Source organism: Hypomesus nipponensis, chromosome 12 (genome assembly GCF_054491055.1).
Source record: "Hypomesus nipponensis isolate SF chromosome 12, ASM5449105v1, whole genome shotgun sequence".
Classification (NCBI taxonomy): Eukaryota; Metazoa; Chordata; class Actinopteri; order Osmeriformes; family Osmeridae; genus Hypomesus; species Hypomesus nipponensis.
In genome coordinates, this window is record NC_140372.1 from 5,809,097 (window position 1) to 5,831,500 (window position 22,404).

Genomic DNA, 22,404 nt, shown 5'->3' on the forward strand with positions numbered 1-22,404 from the left:
TATCACACACACACTATCTCATACACACGCACACACACTATCGCATACACTCCACACGTCTTATTCATTCAGGAGCAATGCCTGGGAAAGATGGGTTGAAACTACATCTGAAGACTTCAGGCCACTGCCCAACCCACGTGATCTGTTCCGTTTCCCCGTAACTCTATCTGTTTCTCTGTCTCACGCTATATCCATGTCTCTCCTTCTCTCCCCCCATGCCCTGTTGTTTGTCTGAAGCAGGCAGCCACATCCCACATCCCCGGGGAGTGGAAACCAGCCTGTGTTCACCATATTCAAATAGACATTTGGCTTTTGTTGTAACAAGGATTTAGGGTTAGCAGTCTTGGGGAAACGAGAAACATGAACAGCATGCTGGGGATGTGGCCGCAACAGCTTGGCCCCGCTTCACATAGCTGCGAGATTAGGTCGGCATCTTTAAATACAGATTTGAAGGGAGAAGAGCGTTTTTACACATTTCAACAGCTAATTCTGGAGTGTGTTGACGTTCTCTGCTCCTGGAGCTGGTGCACTCCAAGCCTCCCTTCTCCAGTACGCTTCAGGCTGTACTCTGTTGTTTCAAGGTCTGGTCAAGCTCCGTCGTCAAGGTCCGGGCAGCCCGCCAGAGCTTCCTCACCTCTCCTGTGACATGCAAACACAAGGTGATCATGGAGGAAGTCGTATCTCCTCATCAAAGTTATTCCAAACCGCCCTCCTCCTCTTTCCTCCTCAGTCCCCATCGGCTCCTCCTCCTTCCTTCTCACTCCCCATTGGCTCCTTCTCCTTCCTCCTCTGTTCCCATTGGCTTCCCTCGGGGCTCAGCTCTGCTATCCATGCAGTTTATGCTTCATGTTTTGACTCCAGCTTGTTTAAATTTTGTTTGGCTGAATAGAGGAGATGTGTGTGTGTGTGGGAGTAGTGATTCATCACAGATGATCAGAGATAATTAAAGCTTTTGGCTGTTGCCAGCCTCATGGGACTGTCTCTCCTCAGTTGTAGTGATCAGATCCTCTGCAGAGAGCCAGGACCCAGGCCTGGAAGACCTCTCCCCTCCAGAGAGCCAGGACCCAGGCCTGGAAGACCTCTCCCCTCCAGAGAGCCAGGACCCAGGCCTGGAAGACCTCTCCCCTCCAGAGAGCCAGGACCCAGGCCTGGAAGACCTCTCCCCTCCAGAGAGCCAGGACCCAGGCCTGGAAGACCTCTCCCCTCCAGAGAGCCAGGACCCAGGCCTGGAAGACCTCTCCCCTCCAGAGAGCCAGGACCCAGGCCTGGAAGACCTCTCCCCTCCAGAGAGCCAGGACCCAGGCCTGGAAGACCTCTCCCCTCCAGAGAGCCAGGACCCAGGCCTGGAAGACCTCTCCCCTCCAGAGAGCCAGGACCCAGGCCTGGAAGACCTCTCCCCTCCAGAGAGCCAGGACCCAGGCCTGGAAGACCTCTCCCCTCCAGAGATCCAGGACCCAGGCCTGGAAGACCTCTCCCCTCCAGAGAGCCAGGACCCAGGCCTGGAAGACCTCTCCCCTCCAGAGCTCAGACACAAGTTGTGGATGAGAACCTCATTCTGGGCACGTGTCTCAAGCCCCTCCACATGTTCAAACAATAATCACCTTTCCGGTTATTTCCCAACACTCCCCCAAAGCGACATAGTCTGCACCCTTTTACAGACAGGACCGCCCCCTCTTTCCCTGAAAATCTACCGGTAGAAAGTGTCTCAGAGTACAGCCTCCATTATCCTCCCCCTCCTGCCTTATTGATGAAGTGCTCAAGGACGTCTTTCACTCCAGCAAAGTGCTCTGAAAGTTGGGGATGAAATAGAGAATGTGGGGGAGGGATGAAGAAAGGTAGAGGGAGAAGGACTAACAGATCCTCTATTAAGTCCAGAAAATTGTTATGTCGGTCGTCTGGACAAGGGTGCGTGATGAGTGTGAATCAGAATTCGATCATGATCACATGATGATCTATGATCTCATGATGATCTATGATGATCTCAAACGTGTGAGGCCACCTGCAGATGAGGTCACTGGATTCATGCTTCAGCTCGACAGGAGGCTCCTGTCTTCCGAGCGCATGCCATTCATTATGTGGACGTTAGGGTCTCTTGCGCAATGTTGAATGATGGCAGACTCTTTCCAAGCTGCTAAGTCCCGAGGTCATTCTGTGACCTTGATTCTGTGGGTTGTCAGTCATGACATGTGCTTTCTCACGCACGTGCGCATGCACACACGGTGAACACAGTCAGATGAGGAGTGGTTTAGATTGACGTCATCTTTTCCTCTCCTTATCTGTGTTGGAGGTGTTGCAAATGGTGCTTTTGTGTGTTTCTCCAGGAACATCACAATGGCTGTGGGCTTTATGTCTGTGGGACTGTGAATAAGTGTGTGTGTGTGTGTGTGAGTGAGCGAGTGTGTGTGTGTGTGTGTGTGAGGACACAGTGCTATTGTGAGCTCCTGTCCTCATCCCAGAGTGTCCAGGTACAGTACATGATGTCCAGATTCAGACTGTGGGGGAGAGGGGAATGGAGGTGTTACCGTGACAGCGGGCCATGGCTCTGAGCTCTGGAGGGCGCCGCTCGTCGTCCATTAAGATGTCCCCTCAGCCTGCTGCCACCACATCCATCAACAAACTCCTTCATATTTACACCTCACTGGGCCTCGGGTTCTTGTGTCGGAATCTAACAGCAAAAGCTGTCACTGGATTGCTGCCTGGCTGGTTGGTTGGCTGCCTTGCTGGTTGGCTCCCTGGGTGGTTGGTTGGCTGCCTTGCTGGTTGGCTGCCTGGCTACAGTAGCTTGACTACTGACTGGCTGCATGGCTTGTTGGCTGGTGAGATCTTAGTGTGGGCATCTTGGAAGAGAGAGCGTGTGTGTGCGTGTGTGTGTGTGTGTGTGCGTGCGTGCGTGTGTAATGAAAAATGTTCTGCTTCTGTCCTCTCCCAGTGCCTTTGTACCTTAGCGTTTGGAAATGGCTGTAAACTCCTTCCCTATTGTTCTCCTGCTGCTGTTGCCCCGGGAACCACGGCAAAGAGGCTCTTTGTGTGTCTTGTTCTGTCTCGTGACCACCCTGTGTCCACATAGCAGAGGCGTTCTGTCCTCCTCTCATCTCCCTCTTAGCTGTTTTCAACAGACAAGAACGGGAGTGTGGTTGAATGCGCGCGCGTGTGTGAGAGAGTGAGTGCGATGGATTGCGATCAAGTGTGCGCGGGTGACTTGAAAATGCGCGAATAAAATCATTTCTTGTTCTCGACCCCCGCAGCTTGTTTCTGAAAAGCTGGGTTTGTCCTCCCAGGTTAATACTGTGTGGGGCCATGTGCATCTGAGCTCAGCTTTAATCCACTGGTCTTCCTGGAACGGAGAGAACATCTGGGTGACGGGATTGAGCGACACGACCTCCATCAGCATCATCATCAGCATCATAAGCAGCATCACAGGGTCAGGTCTCCCTGCCATAGTGCGTGAGGGCAAGAGCAAGCGCTTCCCTGGCTGACGGATGAAAAGATAGGCTGTTTATTAGAACTGTCAGACATTTACTGTTGTCTGCTCTAATCTCTTTAGTGTGTGTGTGTGCGCGCCGGAGTGTGCGTTTGGCCGTGTGTGGCAGCTTGTGTATTTGTGCTGGCGTGTGTGTGCAGCTGTAGGGCTCCTGGATGGGAGACTGCATTTCCTCTCCTCTCTGGCAGTCTCCCCAGAGATATCACATAAGAAGAGGGAGGAAAAAAATGTTGTCTCCTCCATCTCTTCTACTCGCGTCTCGTTTCGATCAACAAGCATCCCAGACTGGGGTGGAGGGGTGCTGTTCAGGTGGCTCAGCATGGGGCTGAATGTCAGACACTTCCCATGCTTATCCAGCTCGTATGTGAAACCCAGCCTAGTTCAGCTGTCGTGGACCACGTACCCAGGTTCATACCCTCCTGTCACTCGTGTTTGACTGGGGAGCGGCGGATCACACACACAGACACTCACACACACACACAGACGCACACACACACACACACACACACACACACACACACACACACACAGACACACACTCTGTCTTCTGAGAGAGTACTTGTAAGGAGAACATGGTATTCGGCCTGGCCTTGTCAGTGTAGCTGAAAGAGAGTGCTGCTCACTATTGCATCATCAGCAACAGCATCAGGGTTCCCACGGTGACTGGATCTCTGAATGGGACAGTGCGGGACCTGGCAGCACCCATGTGGGGTTCCAATGTGCTGGTGAAGCCCACACCTGGCCTGTATGCCGTGAACGCTGGACACCTAAACGTTTTCTCTGTGTGTTTTCCTCTCTCTTTCTCCCAGACCTCCTGAACGGTGCCCAGGAGAAGTGTGACCTGCCCCCACTGGATGGCTTTCCTCACTGCGAGGGAAAAATTAAGGTAAAGACACACACACACACACAGCCCTGGACCTTTGATTGTCACTGGCGTGTGTGTGTGTGTGCGTGCACCTACATACCCGCGCAGACAGGGTGGTCATATCACACACACCATCTGCTTTGCTGCTGTGGAGCTGTCTTTTGATAACGTCAACGTGTCAGGGACAGGTCGATACCAGGCCAGCCTGGCCTTTGCAGCCATGGGCCTGGGCACAGTCACACCAGTCTCACAGAAAGAGCAGTAGAAATTGGAGGGCGTTTGATTTGTCAGAGGTATCGGACTAATCCACTAGTTCAAGCCCGGTGGGTGAGACTTGAATCAAGTTCAACCAAACATTACACAGTATTTACATTGTCGTAATTGATTCGGGCCTGCAGGAACTACATTGACTTTCACAGAGGGAAACCCAGTTCGGTCCAGCTTAGCTCTGTTTGGTCCAGTTTTGTTCATGTTGGTCCATATAAGCCTTGCTCGTCTCGCCGTTTGCGATGGGATTATTGTCTCGGGATTTAGGTCTCCAGTGTTCTGTGGGGGGGCGATTAAAGGTCACAGTTCAAGAAGGATTAGTTAGGGGGTTGTGAAATGGGGATCAAAGTCTGGCCTTGTATGTGGGCAGTCAAATGAGCTTCAGTTCAGTTATTTTCTTCCAGCCAGCTCTGCGATGAAGGGGTTTGCAGTCGCAGCTGTGGCTGCGCTTATAATCAAGTTTCCACCCTTTGTTCTTTCAGTCACTGTCATCTCACTAAGCTGTTCTGATATAAAACCAACACCAAAAGAAGAGACGCTAATGGCGCTAATTCATCCAGCATGCTGAGGCTGTCAGGCACGCCATCCAACCTATTTGACCGTTCTAATCAACGCTCTGGCTCGCGTTGTGCGTTTTCACACGCCAGTACGTACAGCCCCCCCCTCTGTTAGACTCTGAAAGGTCTGGAGGTCACATCTCCAGATCACATGACTCCCCTCGTGCACACCAGACTGGCTGCTGGCTCAGCTGTCAATCATGTGGGTTTACTGGCTAGGCTTCCTCAACCTTCCGCTCTGTTCAAAACAACCTGGATGGAAACTTCTAGACTATGGAAATAAGACTCAGACGAATGGAACGCGGTTATTTCTAGAAGACGCCGCCCCCACCGTCCCTTCCTCGTTCCCTCCAACCCACCCCCTCCCTTCAGCCGCCCCCAATATCGTAACCTCCGCCACATCGATTTTCCAGACGGATCTGCTTTTCTCCATCTTCTAGCCTAGACCCCCCCCCCCCCACTCGACAATCCTAATGTGCCCCCACTAATGTTTCTCCCCCTCTTCTTCCTCCTCAGTGGATGAAGGACATGTGGCGGTCGGACTCCTGCTACAATAACTACGGTGTGGATGGATCCACCTGCTCCTTCTTCATCTACCTCAGTGAGGTGAGAGAGGGAGGGAGGGAGGGAGGGAGGGAGGGAGGGAGGGAGGGAGGGAGGGAGGGAGGGAGGGAGGGAGGGAGGGAGGGAGGGAGGGAGGGAGGGAGGGAGGGAGGGAGGGAGGGAGGGAGGGAGGGAGGGAGGGAGGGAGGGAGGGAGGGAGGGAGGGAGGGAGGGATGGAGCGAGAGAGCGAGCGAGCGAGAGCGAGGAAGTGAGTGGGGAGATGGAGGGATGGGTGGAGGAAGCAAGGGGCGAGAAAAGAAAGAGAGAAAGAGGGATGGGGAAGACCAGGCTACCAGACGGAGGAACGAGGGAGGAATAAAAAGAGGGAGGGAGGGAATATCCTGGCATAGCGATGGGAGTGAGAAAGGGAGTGAGAAAGGGAGAGGTTGTACAGGGATGGGAAAGACAACAGGGGAGAAGAGTGTGCAGGATGCTCATTGCCATTCCTCACATGTCAGGAACGCTCGCCTCTCATTCATGAACACCATGTAGCCTTGACGACACAACTGCGCCCTCCAGGGTGGTCCAGGGCTGTTTACTTATTGATAGGAGTTTATCTGTTTGCGTGTACTACTCAACTGTGTGTGGGAGGAATGCTAAAACACCGCCCACAACATTCAGACACCTCCTTTAGATTCCTTAGACATTAGTTAAAACTGTGTTCAGGAAAGATGTTCCCCCAACTGTATTTAATGTTGAAGCTCCTTGAAAGCACACCATCTCATGCTGAAATGATCTGGTCACAGAGCAGCATATACGTTGTGTATTGTGAAAGAGCTGTGCTTGGTGGAGGAGCAGTGTTGGATGCCCGAGCTGTGCTTGGTTGAGGGGCAGTGTTGGACGCCCGACAAGGTCTCTGTTAACTGGATGGAAAAACTTCAGGAAGGGGGGAGGTGGGGTGTGGGAGGGGGAGGGGGAGGGGGAGGGGGGAGGGGAGCGTGCACTAGGGATCCAGGTAGAGCTCTGCACAGTGAGTGTTATCTTTCTATCTCTCCTCTCACCTCCATCTCACTCTGTCTTTACACACACACACACCCTCTCTCTTTCTCTCTACCCCCCCTCTTCTATCTCTCCATCCTCCCACCTCTCTCTTTCTCTCTCTTGCTTGCAGACCCTGCTCCAGTCACGTGAACTGCCGTTGCCATGGAGACTTGCATGCATTTCCATATCGTACCAGCTTAGCTCTGTCTCCCCTTCCTCTTATTACAATCCATTGTCTTCTGACAAAGACATGCACACACATATAGGCGCACTCACTCCCAGTCCAACCATGTCTAATTTATACTTGTCCATCATTTCCTCCATCCAGAGGGAAAGGCGGGTCAGAAAAAGAAAGAAAAGAGAGTGATTAATGTCCGTTTTTTAAAGGTTGTGGTTCAAATGGGCCAGGAGTCTGTAGAATTAATCTCTCCTCCTGCCAAGGGCCCCTATCTGGACGGATGGCCCAGCCTCTAGGCTGTCATTGATAACGCTGGGCACGCCATCTCACACGGCACTGCACAGCACACTGGCCTGGTGGCTGACTCTCTCCATGACAGAGGAAAGGAGAAGGAGGAAGGAAAGGGGGTTGATAAAGAGAGGGGTAAAAAAAAAAACGAACTAACTACTTTTCTATAGGGGGGGGGGGCAGGGGATGGATGGAGGCCATCCATCCCAAATAAAGAAGCACAGAGGAAATGAGAAAGGAAAGGTAGATAAGGAGAAAGAAAGGGAGAGTTTAAGAATAAGGATGAAGGGTAGACAATTTACTGCCCCACATTTACCATAGAGCCCTTTGAAGTGGTCAGAGCAGCCGTCCAAGGAGGACAAACTGCCAGTGTGGGTTTGAGCTCAGCTGTGGAGCTAGTCCAGCCAGGCACTGCTTCAAACACTGAGGTCTGAGAACTCAGAGAGGACAAGTCTGTCAGTGAGACACCTGCTTTCACACCGAAACAACGACCCACCTAATGACGTGTCTCCTTCACCGTCTCTCTCTCTCTTTCTCTTCCCCTCTCTCTCTCTCTCTCTCTGTATCTGTCTCTCTGCATCTCTCTCTCAGCTCACGGGTCCTAAGTGAGCAGTAATGACCCAGGTTGTGTTGTTATGTTGGGCCTTCTGATTGAGGGCTGTTGTACTGTTGCTAGGTGGAGAACTGGTGCCCTCGTCTGCCGTGGAGGACCAAGAACCTGAACGACGAGGCAGACCGGAGGAGCCAGGTGAGTGTGGAACCCTCCAGAACCCCAGCCCACACCTACCATCCGGTCACCTCCAGCCCTCACCCCCCACCAGCTCCCCCACCTACCCACACACACACAGAGTAGCAGCCAGTCACCTTCACTGACCCTAGCCCCCTGGAAATCCCCCCCCCTACCAGGAGTCCTCCATCCCCCAGACCAGCATGCCAGCAAATGCCCCTCTGAGGTCATTGATGGCTGTAATTGTGTGGAATTTTGACGGTCCTGGAATCGGCTCCACAGGGTGTGTTCACCGGAGCAGAAATGACCTCCTGACGCTGAGACAAAGCTGTTAAAGTGTGGCTCCCGGCCCGCTGTCTGGCATTGTGTGCTGGTCTCCCACTGTGCTGGCTCACTGACTGGGTGAATGACTGACATCACACAGATTTACAATGATCTCTGTCACCATGCCAACGGACACTTGCTTAAACCTCCTACAATGCTGTCTGGTCCGCAAGGCTCGGTGTCTACCATCACTCAGGGGTGGAATGAAGCCAATCACACCCCAAGCCTCCAATAACCCACCTTTCTCTCTCCACCCGCTCCATGTCTCCCGCTCTCTCCTCCACTCCTTCCCTCTCTCCTCCTCTCCCTCCCTCTCTCTCCTCCACTCCTTCCCATCCCATCCCTCCCTCTCTCTCCTCCTCTCCCTCCCTCTCTCTCCTCCACTCCCTTCCATCCCTCCCTCTGATATCAGTCTCTGGGAGTGAGCCGGTGTCTCCCTCAGATCCAGTTAACGGGGGTGGGTTGATTTTAATCCTGACTAGCAAGCTTCCACTTCTCCCAATGATTTCCTGTCGTGATGAGCGACGGTAATGTGCCCGGGAGGCGTTGTCTCACCAGCGCCGGCCCACGCTCAGGCAACTGAGCGGCCTCTCCCTCGCCCCGACACGCAGAGAGCCCTCCTTAAATATTGGCCCGAGATAAAAAATAAATAAAAAAAGCTCCGCTGAGAGATGTCTGGATTTATTTATATTTATCTGTAATACCCTCAAGCCTTCATTAACGACCTTGTATGTCCTTGTAGTACAAAGGGATGGAAAGTAGCTGGGTCGTTTGTTTGGGAGGTGACTCTGAGGCAGTCTTTCTGATGCTAGTCTTTCAGACAGCACTGGAGGTGCGTGTTTGGGGAGTGGAGAGCCAGTCGTGACGAGAGCCCGTTCTCCGTTCTCTCTCTCTGTCCACAGACGGACATCCGGACCAGCTTCGACGAGCTCTACCGGGTCATGTCCCGACGGGAGGAGTTCCGCTGGATGATGCTCCGGATCAAGCGCATGGCGGAGCCCTGGGTCAGCGCCATCCGTTCGCTGGCGGGCAAACAGAACCTGGCTAAACGCAAGAGGAAGAAGGTGGGCCTGCCACACACACACACACACAGCGTACACACATAGACACGCAGCACACAACCACACACAGACACGCCTTCTCAGATACTGAGAGAGGAGAATGGCCTGGGCCACTCTCAGTGCAACACCCTGGTATGTGAAAAACAGAGACAGGGAAAGTCTATTGTGTCCCACGAAGGAGGACGAGGAGGAGGGCGGGGGGGGGGGGGTGGCGGCTATACCTGGCCCCCATGATTAATAATGTAGGCTGTGGTCTCCATCGCTCTCAGGGACTATGAATAATCCACGTCCTCTGGTTCTCTCTTTGTGAGGAGAGGAGGAGGAGGAGGAGGGTGATGGGAGAGGCGGCCGTGTTATTGTTGAGTCCTGTGGAAGCTGACAGGAGCCTTAGTGTTGCAGGACTCTCAGCGCCACACTGCTCGTGCCAGAGGGTTGGCATCTCCATGACAGCCCGCTGAGGAGAAGGAAGCATACATAGAAGCCATGCTGCAGCTTGGCTTTATTACAGCGATAATCTCCTCTTCTTATTAATCCCCCAAACAATGAACCAACGGAAAGTGTGTCAGAGCCTGCATGCACAGCTCCAGTTCTAAGTTATTGGATTCCACCCTCTGGCAACGTGATGAATAGAATAGAGCTGTATTGGTTTTGATGTTGTAAGCAGAATACAAACTGTCTGTCTATTACGACACGTTTTTGACATGCATCCTTTTTTGAAGTACAAAAAAAAAAACACAAGAAGCTTTCAAAACGTGAAATTTGAAGATGACAATAGCTCTCTTTTTGTGCTTTTTGAGGTACTGGCTCCGTGACATGCAGTTTAGTAGCTTCAGTGACTATATTAAACTGGCTTTGTTCAATTTCTCCCTGCTCATCCTCCCCCCTTCTGTCTTCTCCTTATCTTCCTCTCCCTCCTTCACCTGCTCTTCATTCTCTTTCCCCTTCTCCGCTCTCTCCCCCTCCCCATCCTCTTCGACCTCGACATCCTCCGCTTCCTCCTGTTCCACCTCCGTCTTTCCCGCCTCTCAGATCCTGGTGCACCTGGGTCTGCTGACCAAGGAGTCGGGCTTCAAGATAGCGGAGAACGCCTTCAGCGGGGGGCCTCTGGGGGAGCTGGTGCAGTGGAGCGACCTCATCACCACCCTCTACCTGCTGGGTCACGACGTCCGCATCTCTGCCTCCCTGGCCGAGCTCAAGGAGTGAGCACCATACACACACATACATACACACACATACATACACACACACGCACACTCACACATGCACACACACACACACGCACATAGAACAGTATACATTCAGTCCAAGATTATTTCATGATGATGATGATGATGATGATGATGATGATGTTGACATCTCTGCCCTGCAGGATCATGCGGAGGGTGATGGGGAACAAGTCCAGTTGCCCCACCCAGGGGGACAAGGTGGTGGAGCTCATCTACATCGACATCGTGGGTCTGACCCAGTTCAAGAAGACTCTGGGCCCGTCCTGGGTTCACTACCAGTAAGAACCTTCTACCTTCCAGGCCCTCTCACCTGCTCCAGTCATCATCCATTACTACCTCCGTACTAGTCTGTTGTTTTGTAAGCCCCCGGAAATTGTCTCAGCAAAAGTTGCGCCTGAAAGTGCCTGAAATGACCTTAAATGTTCCTCTCCCTGATTGGACCAGGCTGCCTGTGTTCCTCTTCCTGATTGGGCCAGGCCGCCTGTGTTCCTCTTCCTGATTGGACCAGGCCGCCTGTGTTCCTCTTCCTGATTGGGCAAGGCCACCTGTGTTTCTCTCCCTAATTGGGCCTGGCCGCCTATGTTCCTCTCCCTGATTGGGCCAGGCCACCTGTGTTCTTCTTCCTGATTGGACCAGGGTCAGACTTACGACATCCTCTGATGGAGTCGTTCTGGAGAGAACAACATCACGAGCCTCGCTAATGGCTCTGAGATGTCCTCCTCGCTGGCCCCTCCAAGTCGTTTGCCTTCAGTAACAGGTTTAGAGTGCATCCTGTTCCAGCTACTCAGGAGGAAACTGACTCGAGGATTTGAAAGGGTGTTGGCAGAGGTGCTGGTGCAGGATCCAGCTGGCGTGTTGAGTGAATTCTTTGTCAGATTCTTCTTAAGAGTCGAGATGTTTTCTAATGGTCACTTATGCCGTTCCTGTAAAACGTTGAGTCACTCATCAAGACTCTGTTGGGTGTGCACAATCGCTCGTTCAATTCTAGAAAGTCATTTTTTGACTTAATGCGGTTCTATTTCCCGTCTTTGTCTCTGCTTCTCATCCTATAACCCCTTTTAGTTTCTCAGCCTCTTGTGAAGGTTGAATTACACGCCTCGCCTCTGTGCCCGGTGAATAACAGGCTCTCTCTGTGAAACTTTTTGAATATCTCACCCAGTTTAATTTGTCGGGGAGATATAGATCAGCTGTGCCTGATTCCTTTTGAAGTGTCTCTCTTCGTTTCTGTCACACGCCAACAAAGCAACACTGGAACTCGTCCATAGACTGATAGGGCCTCAGAATTAAAAAATAATTTCCCACCCGTCTCGATGAATGCATGTTTCAAAGCTTTATGCAAAACACCCTCTCTGTTTGTGAGGATGAATGCCCTCAGTCTAGTGGTCTGAGAGGGAGGAGAGGCAGGGCGTGATGGAGAGAGGCTGAGTGAGATGGAGAGAGGCAGTGAGAGGGAGATGGATAGAGAGAGGGAAGGAGAGGCAGAGAGAGATGGAGAGAAGCAAGACAGAGTGATGGAGGGAGAGAAGTGAGAAGGAGGGAGGGTGAGAGAGGGAGACGGAGACAGAGAGGAAGAGGGAGAGGTTATCCCTGTGTCATTAACCTCCCAAAAGACATTCTTCTTCTCTCTTCCTCTAATTAGTCATCAGTGTAACCTTTAGTAGTCCTGCCTGGTTATGTACTGCCCACCTTACTGGAAAGCAAGGCCAGAGTGACCCCGCCCCCTTCTCTGTCCTGCCTCACGTAGCACAACTCCACTTCTGTCTCCTGACACACGCTCAAACAAAACCACAGCTCTCACCTTACTAGGTGCAGGGTAAGCATTCTGCAGGTATATGCCCCCCCCCCCCAACCACACACACACACACACAGCCTCCACCGCATATTGATGTGTTGCATTGTGGTCCGTGTGTGTGTGTCCTGCAGGTGTATGCTGAGGGTGCTGGACTCGTTCGGCACAGAACCAGAGTTTAACCACGCCCACTACGCCCAGTCCAAGGGACACAAGACCCCCTGGGGCAAGTGGAACCTCAACCCCCAGCAGTTCAACACCATGTTCCGTAAGTCCATCACCAGTACTGCTCCAAGGGGGGGGCTGAGGGGGGTTGGGGAGGGAAAATAAAATTTGATGGGCTGGGGAGGAGGTGAGGAGAGGAGGAGGAGGACTGGGCTAAATTAAATATAGATTAATTAAAAAAGAAAATAACCAAGGCTTAGGAGAGGAGGATAGAAAAGAGAGGGTCTGGGAGAGGGGGAGAGAAAAGAGGAAGGCTGATGCAGAGCGAAATGCTAGCCAGTCTCCATTCTCGTTTTCAGAGGCCTGACCCCATGCTGGGCTGCCATCCCATAGAGGCTCAATGGGCCCTTTGTGAACAGGATAGACTATGACATTCTCACAAGACATTGAGCTTTTCAGGAAAGGCCAAACCTCAGCTCTCAGGTTAGATGATATCTGGGGTACAGCAAGTGTATGTCGCTCTCACCTGCAGTTGGAACATTGATACTGTAAGGGTGCCGCCGTCGGGGGCTATTAGGCTTGTTTACCGTTGCTGTGTGTGGGGGGGGGGGGGCGGGGGGAATACCCTTTCTGTTCTTCTTCTTCTGTGGCGTTGGACTTCTGCTTCTCCACAGCTCCGTTCAGCCTCAGGGGTAGAGGAAGTTGTCGCACGACCGCTGCTATTGTGTGCGAGAACAATCAAACCTGAGTTGTTGACGTGAACATGTGAACGTTGTTCAGCTGCACCTGTGTTTGTGTGTGTGTGCCTCCCCGTATCCGGGAGATGAAAACGTAGCGGAGGACATTCAGACAAACGAGGCCATACAGGGGACATTGATTCGGTGAGCTCATTACCATAGAGCAGCCTTGCATTAGTCACTGGGGGGTGGGGGGTGGGGAGAGAGGGGGAAGGAAAAGTGAGAGTGAGAGGGAGATAGTGAGAGGGAGGGAGGTAAATACAGTTGTTGCGATCTAACCAATAGGACCCAGCAAGGTCACACAAACACAGAAATCCTCTGTTGAGCCAGTAAGTGTTGAGGTAAAGCTCTAATCAGTAAACTAAACCTGCATACGTCAGTCCCTGGTTCTGCAATTCACCTTCCCTCGTTCGACGTCCTCTGATTTAAAAACGGGGTATGTACACAGTATAGGCTTGTTTATGCTGGGGAAGCAGCAGCCTTTAGTACAATAGCCCCTTTGAGACATCAGTGTCCACTGACTCCACAGAAGCATATCATGCAAATCAACGTGACATATAGATGACAACCAAATGCGTGATACCTTATTATAGGAACCACATGGGGCGTTCTCAGTCTTCATCTGGGATACGCTGACTGTGCGTCTTTCTGAATAGGAAAGTCAATTCAGTCTCTTCCCTCCCCCCTGGGAATGAGTGACTTCTAACGAAACATAAACTACAAAACCCAGCACCCTCTTTTGATCTTTAGTGTGCGTCAGCAGCACCAACTGACAGATATGTCCCTGTCTTATCCCTTGTGAAGTACTTTGTTTTTCACAAAGCCACCATTGTTCAATATCCTTTTCCTTGAACACGAGTGTACTGGGCGTCCAGCCTCTGCAGGTCTTGTGATCTGGGAAATGATTAAACAGGTGGGGACATAAAGGGAACTTCCCATCACCCCTTGCTGCCTCAGAAATATTCTTCCTCTTGTTTTCGGGTTGGTCTGTCAACTACTTCCCCCTCACCGTTGGTATGGTGACACCGTAGCAGCACCAACAGCCCTCATTGTGACACATCATCACATCTTCCACTTCACGGTGGTAATGTTTAACATAAGCAGAAGTGCAGTGTTAAACACAGCATACCTCATAGTTGGTCAAGGGGACTGGGGATCGTTACTACAGCATGATAACAACTCCAGTTGTCTTGGAGCGATGAGCAGTCTGGCACCAGAGTCCCTCTCCCAGCGTTCACACCACAGAGAAAGACACAATGTTTTCCGTTCCGCTTCCCAGTTGGCCAGGGTCCTGAGTGGGTCTCCTCTGGGTTCCTGTTTCAGTGTCCAGGCCCAGATCGCCTGGCACCCCTGCTGTTTACCTCTTTCTCTCACGCTCTGTCTTCTTCTCTTCTCCCTCCACCTCCTCTCTCTCTCTTCCTGTCTTCCTATCTCCCTACCTCCCCCCGACCCCTCTATCTTTCCCTGCATCTCTCTCTCTCTCTCTCTCTCTCTCTCTCTCTCTCTCTCTCTCTCTCTCTCTCTCTCTTTCTCTCTTTCTCTCTTTCTCTCTTTCTCTCTCTCTCTCTCTCTCTCTCTCTCTCTCTCTCTCTCTCTCTCTCTCTCTCTCTCTCTCTTTCTCTCTCTCTCTTTCTCTCTTTCTCTCTTTCTCTCTTTCTCTCTTTCTCTCTTTCTCTCTTTCTCTCTCTCTCTCTCTCTCTCTCTCTCTCTCTCTCTCTCTCTCTCTCTCTCTCTCCGCCTATGTCCTTCTCTCTCTCTCTCTCTCTCTCTCTCTCTCTCTCTCTCTCTCTCTCTCTCCCCCCCGCCTATGTCCTTCTCTCCCTCAGTCTCTCCAGACCATGACCATTCCATCTGTGCAGTTTGAAACCCAGTGGATGGGATTTGCAGGACACACACACACACACACGCCCCTTGGATGAGATCACTTCTTTCCCCTTGGCTTGGTCCAGCTGCTGCAGTGCTGGTCCACACCTGTGTGTCCAGGTCGTCAGGCAGTCTGTTTGGAGACGTCAGGGGAACAGAGCCAGCTCCTCTGTTGTGACATGTGCCTCTTTCTGATATTCAGAAGACAAATCGATTTTGGTTTGAACTCTTGGGGATTATACCTCTTCTCCTCAAGTTTAAGCTTCTAATTTTATTTGTAGATTGATTGTGTGTGTGGGTTTTGGTGTCTAAAAGATGTAGTGTTTTTAGACTTCCCACCTCTGCAGTTAACAGAATACAGTACAGCAACAAAACACTTCTTGTCCTGACAGCTCTGACCTTGACTAATCTTTTTGGAGCTCAAAAACAAGCTGAAAAAGATCTCCGTAGTCCTGCAGTTTAACGTGTGAACGCGGTTTCTTTGATGCTTTGATTTTGCAAAAGCAATTTTTCAAGTAGCTTTTGAATCTTGGCCGAAAAGCAAGCATCCGAGGAACGAGCACTATTTATTTCTTGGGAGAGTATGTTTTATGTTTACATGTTTAACATGCAAGAAGCCACTGATGAAAACAATATGGGCCCAGTGCGTCTAACTCGCTAAACTTCCTCATCAGCCAGATAGTAATTTCTTTCCACCCCCCGCAATTAATAATTAATGCAGAAATAAAACATCTGATTATGGTCTGATGAAAGCTGCTTAACATGTGGAACACTTCCAAAAAAAGCGAGGCAACGTTGCGTAACGCCCTGCTGCTGCTCCCATGCTTTAATGAGGACGGTGTCATCACCGCTCTCCGGGCTGAGGCTGGGGCTGGGGCTGAGGCTGGGGCTGAGGCTGAGGCTGGGGCTGAGGCTGAGGCTGGGGCTGGGGCTGAGGCTGGGGCTGAGGCTGAGGCTGGGGCTGAGGCTGGGGCTGAGGCTGGGGCTGAGGCTGGGCTGAGGCTGGGCTGAGGCTTGGCCGTGTGACTTGTCCAAACCTACTCTCACAACAACAGTTTGTGTTGTGAACAGATGGATAAAGGATTGTCCCTTCTGCTGCACGGCGGTTTATCCCCCCCTCCCCACACACACACACACACACACACACACACACACGCAGTAAAAAGTCTGCAAAGCGTTATGAAAGTTTAGTGCTAACATACGCTTGTCTCGGCCGTGGTTTCCTTCTCTTTGTCCACTTTCCGTTTGAAAGTAAATCTCCCGGTTAAGTGATTCTTAGGCCTGATTTCCCCTCCGCAGGCCGTCTTGTGTGACTGCAGTGTGGTCTTTTTAATGCACTCCCTTTTGGCAGTCAGAGATCATTTAGCAGAGAGTGAGCTGCAAGTATACATTCTGGTTATTGTTACCATTGTGATTGTTACTGCTGCAATCCTCAGACAGACCTTCTGCCCCATCTTCCTAGGGAGTGTGTAGAAACTGTCTTACTACTGCGTAGGGAAAGGATGAGCTAGACTTTCGGCAGTCTCTCCGTCCGTATTGATCCTCACTGTGGGTTACAACTTTGGAAACGGGGAAACGCTCCACTGGCTGCTTACTGGCTGCTTACTGGCTGCTCACTGACAGCTCACTGGCTGCTTACTGGCTGCTTACTGGCTGCTTACTGGCTGCTCACTGACAGCTCACTGGCTGCTTACTGGCTGCTCACTGGCTGCTTACTGACAGCTCACTGACAGCTCACTGGCTGCTTACTGGCTGCTCACTGGCTGCTTACTGACAGCTCACTGACAGCTCACTGGCTACTTACTGGCTGCTTACTGACTGCTCACTGACAGCTCACTGGCTGCTTACTGGCAGCTCACTGGCTGCCTCCCATCTCTCTCCTGTTGATTGACAGATCTGTGAACGGGAGACAGAGTGACACGTTAGCGTAGCCGCGGGGGAGCTCAGATTAACAGCAGCAGGTCCAGCCAGTTCTGTGGTGGGGTGGCCTCTTCATGGAATGTGCTCTCTTGCGATGATTTGCATTTTCCATTATAATACTTTCAATCAGTCAGTACTCTCTCTCTCTCTCTCCTTCCCTCCTTCTCAGTAGTCAAGTTGTGTTGCCATCACTACCACACCCAGACCGTCCTGATAACAAGCCTGTTTCCTGTGTGGGTTAACTGAAGGTCAACTAGTTTTCGGGTCATTAGTAGAATTCATTGAAAAGCCTTTGCTCTGAACAGGTCCGCCCTGTTCTGCTGACTGTACCAGGGCAGCTTCGAGACCATTCCAACTGGGGGGAAGGGAAGGGGGGGTGGGGGGGGGCAAGCTGGGGCAAGTTACGTGAAACATTGTTTCATGTATATAGTTGTCATCCAGTTTTCTTCACTGCATTGCAGGCATTAACAGGCAAAAGTATAATTCAAGTTATAAGTCTTCAGACTGTACATATAGGGGGGGCCAAGCTTGTTGTTCAACACGGTGATATCCCGATTCTCACCACCACTCCTTCAGGAGGTTAAGACGGCTGTGGTGCTTTAGAAGTTAACCTTGTCATTATGTCCAGACCACACAAGTATTCACTCCCTAGTGGTGTGATATTGTGGTAAATACAAAAAGGCACATGAATGGGGTGAGTTGCTGGAGGCATTGATCTCTGAGGAGCTTTCAGTGACGACTATCACAGCACAGGAAAATGTTCCTTTTACCTTTTGTTATTTTTTTGGTGTGATCTTTTGTGCTTGTAATCGACTCCCAAGTGGTCGAATGTCCTACTACAAAGGACATGCAATGCATTGTGGGTATGCTGTACAGCCAGTGAGTTCTCTCCGGAGCCTGTGGTGTCTCCGTTGCTGCTACTGAGCGTGCTCAGACAGCCTGTGGCAGTAGGAGGACTCCTCCTACTCCCTCCCAATTGGCTTGTATGACTTCCGCAAAATTACCCAAATGACATTATGCATGGGTCGCCCGCAGTGCGGCGGCGTGTGTCTGGTCTTGGAGGGGTGGGTGGGGGGGGGGGTCGCTGATTGAAGCGGACTCACCGTCGTCTTGGCATCATCCAGCTGACGCTCTCCTCAGGCAGCCACCTGTCACCACCACTTCCCCTGAGCGATGACAGAGGCGTTGCACGCCCTCTCTTCCCCTTCTTTTATTAAGGAAAGATTCCATTCCAGGCTCCCCCATGCCTCACCCAACCCCCCCCCCCCCCCCTTCCAACCACCTCACCCCCACCTCACCCCCACCTCACCCCCACAAATAAGACACTCGGGTGTGCAGTAAATGAAACATCATTCTCACAACATCGACAGGCTGACATTTTCCGCCTGGGGGGAAGAAAAAGTAGAAATGGTCCTTGGCTGTGTTGAGGAGGCTGTTTGATTGCATGTCAGGGGCCGCCCAGCAGCATACGGAGCCTGCTGTTTTGCTCTTCCTGGAGAATGCTTCACAATGACAGATTCACAACCTGTTGTCTCAGCGCATCCTTCTCCTGCTCTGCCCGCCAAGACTGATGGCAGCCCCCCACTCCCCACACACACACACCCACACACACCCACACACATACACACACGCACACACCCATATGCTTCTGGGCCTAGGGGACCTGACACTGGCATCATCACCGCGCGGCGGTGCGTCGTGAATCCATTTTCTTCTCTCGAGTGGCCAGTCAGATTTACAGCAGCTTCTGCAACAACAGTTGGCCCGCGGCGGCGTCGGGAGAGCCCGCATGCTCAGCAGAGGAGCCGTAAATCTGCCGCACTAACCAGAGAGAGCTACGGCCGTCACGGGGCCCCTCGGAGCGTGTCGACAGGGCCGCACGCACGCCCCTAATCCCCTCCCCGCTCGCTGGCGCCGCCCCTCGCACACGCCGGGGAGAAGAGGTCAGAGATTTATCTCCGGTCTGTTGGCGCTCTGACAAAGGTGTACGGCTTATTCGCTTCTTTATTTTTCATTTCAAGGCTTTTGGGTTAACATCATCTTAGGTTGTTTCAAAAAATAAATTACAACCTTTTTTTTTCTTCATAATCCCCTTAGCCCCGGCCACCTCGCGAGAAAATGTCTTAATTCTTATCTTCTGATTGGAGGCTTCAGACAGATGGTGCTGAGGTGAAGCTCGGCCAACACTCTGCTGCTGCCCAGTTGACCTGCTGGCCTCCTGGGTTCCCATAGTAACCACGGAACAGGGGGCGGGTTGTAACCATGGAGCCTCTCGCTCCAATGTTCCAGTGCTCCTCCTCGTGTTCTGCTGGTGGAATGTGTGAATGTAGCTAGTGTGTAAACACAAACAAACACCAGACTTCCTTCATCTGCTCGTGTCAGTCGCACAGTGAATGGGAGGAATTGTGATTGTGGTTTTTCGACATTGAGGATTCGTCAGGGAGTGTCTGTGTGTAGCACGCTGTGTTCTTATTCAAGTTGAACCAACCATGCTTTATAGACTCATTAGAAAGGCTGAATATTAGTTTCCCCAGGTTTCCACATGGCAATTCAACAGTATCAGCCAACTAAAACTCCTGCTTGTGGATATCTGTTACATCGTGTCTACTATGTGTTTAGACTGGACAGTGCGAGCCAGTTGATCTTACAAAGACTGTCCGATTCATCTCTTTACAGCATCTACGTCTACTTCTCTGCATGTATGACTCGCAGAGTGAATATCAAGCAACCGTGATGCAACAAATGTTTGAATTGGCTTCATGTTGGGAGGTGTGTGGGGTAATGTGAGCGTCGCTGTGTGTCCTCAGCCCACACGCCAGACAACAGCTTCCTGGGCTTCGTGGTGGAGCAGCACCTCAACGCCAGCGACATCCGACACATCGACGACATCAAGAGGCAGAACCAGTCCCTCGTCTACGGGAAGGTCGACAACTTCTGGAAGGTAGGTGTCAGGTGGCTGAGCGGTGAGGGAATCGGGCTAGTAATCAGAAGGTTTCGAGTTCGATTCCCGGCTCTGCCCTATGACGTTGTGTCCTTGGGCAAGGCACTTCACTTCTACTTACTGTAAGTCGCTCTGGATAAGAGTGTCTGCTTAATGACTAAATGTGATCTTTGATCGTCTGATGGGGGGATCGGGGGGGAACTAGGATAAGCACTGCTTTGTGCACTGCTTTGTGTCACTGCCCCTGAATGGATAAGGCAAGTTCCGTTTATCCAAGGAGTTTTGTTTGTAGACGGTTCACATACGCGTCGCTCCAACATTCCTCAGACTGGGCGGTGGTGTGCAGTGGTTGAGTTGAAAGAACAAAAAACAAAAAAAACAACCCGGGGGATGGTTCTGGAGACAGACGAGGAAGTGAACGTCCGTCCCTGGAGATGCCAGATCCTGCCAGTCCTGCTCCTCTGATCTGTGCTGTCACTGTGGCGGTGGAGGTTTGCTCTGTGCTTCCTCTGTAGATGAGAGAGCAGAGGGCCCCGCGTGGCCCCGTGTCACTGTCGACCTCAGATCCCACTGCTGCAGAGGCTGCACTGCCTCTAGAACCCCCCCCCACCCCCCCACCCCCCCCACCCCCCCACCCCCCCCGGGTGAGGGATTGGTGGTGTATTCAGATTCATTCTCCTCAGCCTGTCGTGGGAAGACACTGTTCTGGGATTATCTCAGACAAGACAAAAAAGCTCATAGATTGTAAGCCGTCTTACTCGCGGCGAGTTGTTAGATTGCGGCCCCCCCCCCCCCCCCCGTCTGGTTCGCTGTGGTCATGACGACGTCAGAGAGGTTCAGGATCACCGTCTAAAAGAGTGGCACAGACCTGACCTGCACTTCACCACTGATGAGCATCAACAGTCTGGACTCAGGGAGAGCATGGCTGTTTAGGGGGGTGCTCATTTAATGTGGCTCGAAGGCGAAATCCCCTTCAACTGAGGAGAGCAACGAGAACAGCCAGTCTAATTACACATGTACGAGCCAGAGAGATCCATTCACTTCACTTTATTGATCCCGACTGGTCAGGCCTGCTTCCTGCTGCAGCTTGTGCTTCTTAAGACCCAGACGGGCCGGGTCGTGACTAAGCCCTCCCTACAGAGGATGCAGACCGACGTTGTGTGGACGGCTGCTTGTCTTAGCTAAGACCAGAGCCCAGGGAGCTGCTGGCGGTGCTGTGGTTGGGCTGTGCCGCGTACCTGAGCAGGGCAGGGTGAAGCAGCCTCGGCTGGCGCTAAGTGACGACGAGCTAAGACCCAGAGCTAATTGTCATCATTACCGCCTGGTTTTAATTAAAGCACCGTTTTCAAGCCGTGAGGTTATTAAAGGTAATCACGGGGCCTCGCGTCCTCCCCCTCCATTCCCCCCCTCCCCCCTGCCTCACTCCTTCAGTTTCTCTCACTCCCTCTACCTCTTCTTTCTCTCCTTCCTCCTGTCTCAATTTCCTTACCTGACACCTCCCTCCTCCTTTTCCCTTCCTCCACCTTCTCTCACCCCCTCTTTCTCCCACATTCCCTCCCTCCCCTCCATTCCTCAGCCTCCCCAACCTTCTCTTTCCCTCCCCTGTCGACGCTCTCCTCTACAGGCATGTGGTGAGTAGCGACCTCTGCACACCGGCCACCAGCGGCCACCACCTCCAGCCCCCCCCCCGGTGGTCCGACCCTCCCGCTCACCCCCCGCCCCCTCATGTGGCCACCACGACAGCGCCCCCCCCCTGGCTGTCAGACCGGGGGGGGTCCCGCTGCTCCCTGAGCTGTGCTGGCTGTAATTAAGGCTGGCGCGTGTGTGAGACGGGAGCTGAAGCATCTGCTTCCTGTCAGCGCCGCTCCGCCGCTCCGCTCCAGCACAACCTTCACTCCTCCTCCCCGCACGCCTCTAACGAGGCTCCCTGGCTACTGGACGTCTCTCTTGAGCGTCTCCCCCCCCCCGCGCCCTCGCCACACATCACGCTACGCATCATCTAGTCCCAATCCTGTTTTATTCAGGCCGAGCCCAGGGTGTCATAACTCAGTGGGTTGGCAGACTCATCAGCCATATCAGTGGGGTTTGCTTTAGTAATGATTGAGTTATTTACGTGCACATCATGAGCTGTTGACATTTAATACATTATAAAAGTCAGATGAGCTCAATGTCAAACACTGCACCTGGCAGCCTGTGTTGACTTTGGCAGGTTCACTCAGAGCCGGGGTCAGGCTGGACGTCATTTCAAAGGCACCGGTCACACTCATTTAAAATCGTAGTAGATAACACGCGCTGCAATCCCTCAAAACACACACACACACACACACGTCAGCACACATACAAATACACACAGGAGATTAAGGAGTTACTGACAGGCACACACAATCACACTCACTTAACATAACCAGCAGATGACACTCACTACAGTGG

General features: G+C 52.1%; 1 protein-coding gene across 1 annotated transcript in view; it reads left to right on the forward strand.

Moving 5' to 3' along the window:
- Nucleotides 1-22,404, forward strand: part of mgat5 (alpha-1,6-mannosylglycoprotein 6-beta-N-acetylglucosaminyltransferase) — a 43,404-nt gene that overhangs the window by 11,262 nt on the left and 9,738 nt on the right. Inside the window, exons 3-10 of the mRNA XM_084667914.1 lie at nucleotides 4,291-4,367; nucleotides 5,687-5,776; nucleotides 7,898-7,969; nucleotides 9,175-9,336; nucleotides 10,363-10,532; nucleotides 10,703-10,837; nucleotides 12,483-12,616; nucleotides 19,841-19,974. Of these exons, the coding sequence (XP_084524040.1) occupies nucleotides 4,291-4,367; nucleotides 5,687-5,776; nucleotides 7,898-7,969; nucleotides 9,175-9,336; nucleotides 10,363-10,532; nucleotides 10,703-10,837; nucleotides 12,483-12,616; nucleotides 19,841-19,974 (974 nt within the window). The remainder of the gene's footprint in view (nucleotides 1-4,290; nucleotides 4,368-5,686; nucleotides 5,777-7,897; nucleotides 7,970-9,174; nucleotides 9,337-10,362; nucleotides 10,533-10,702; nucleotides 10,838-12,482; nucleotides 12,617-19,840; nucleotides 19,975-22,404) is intronic.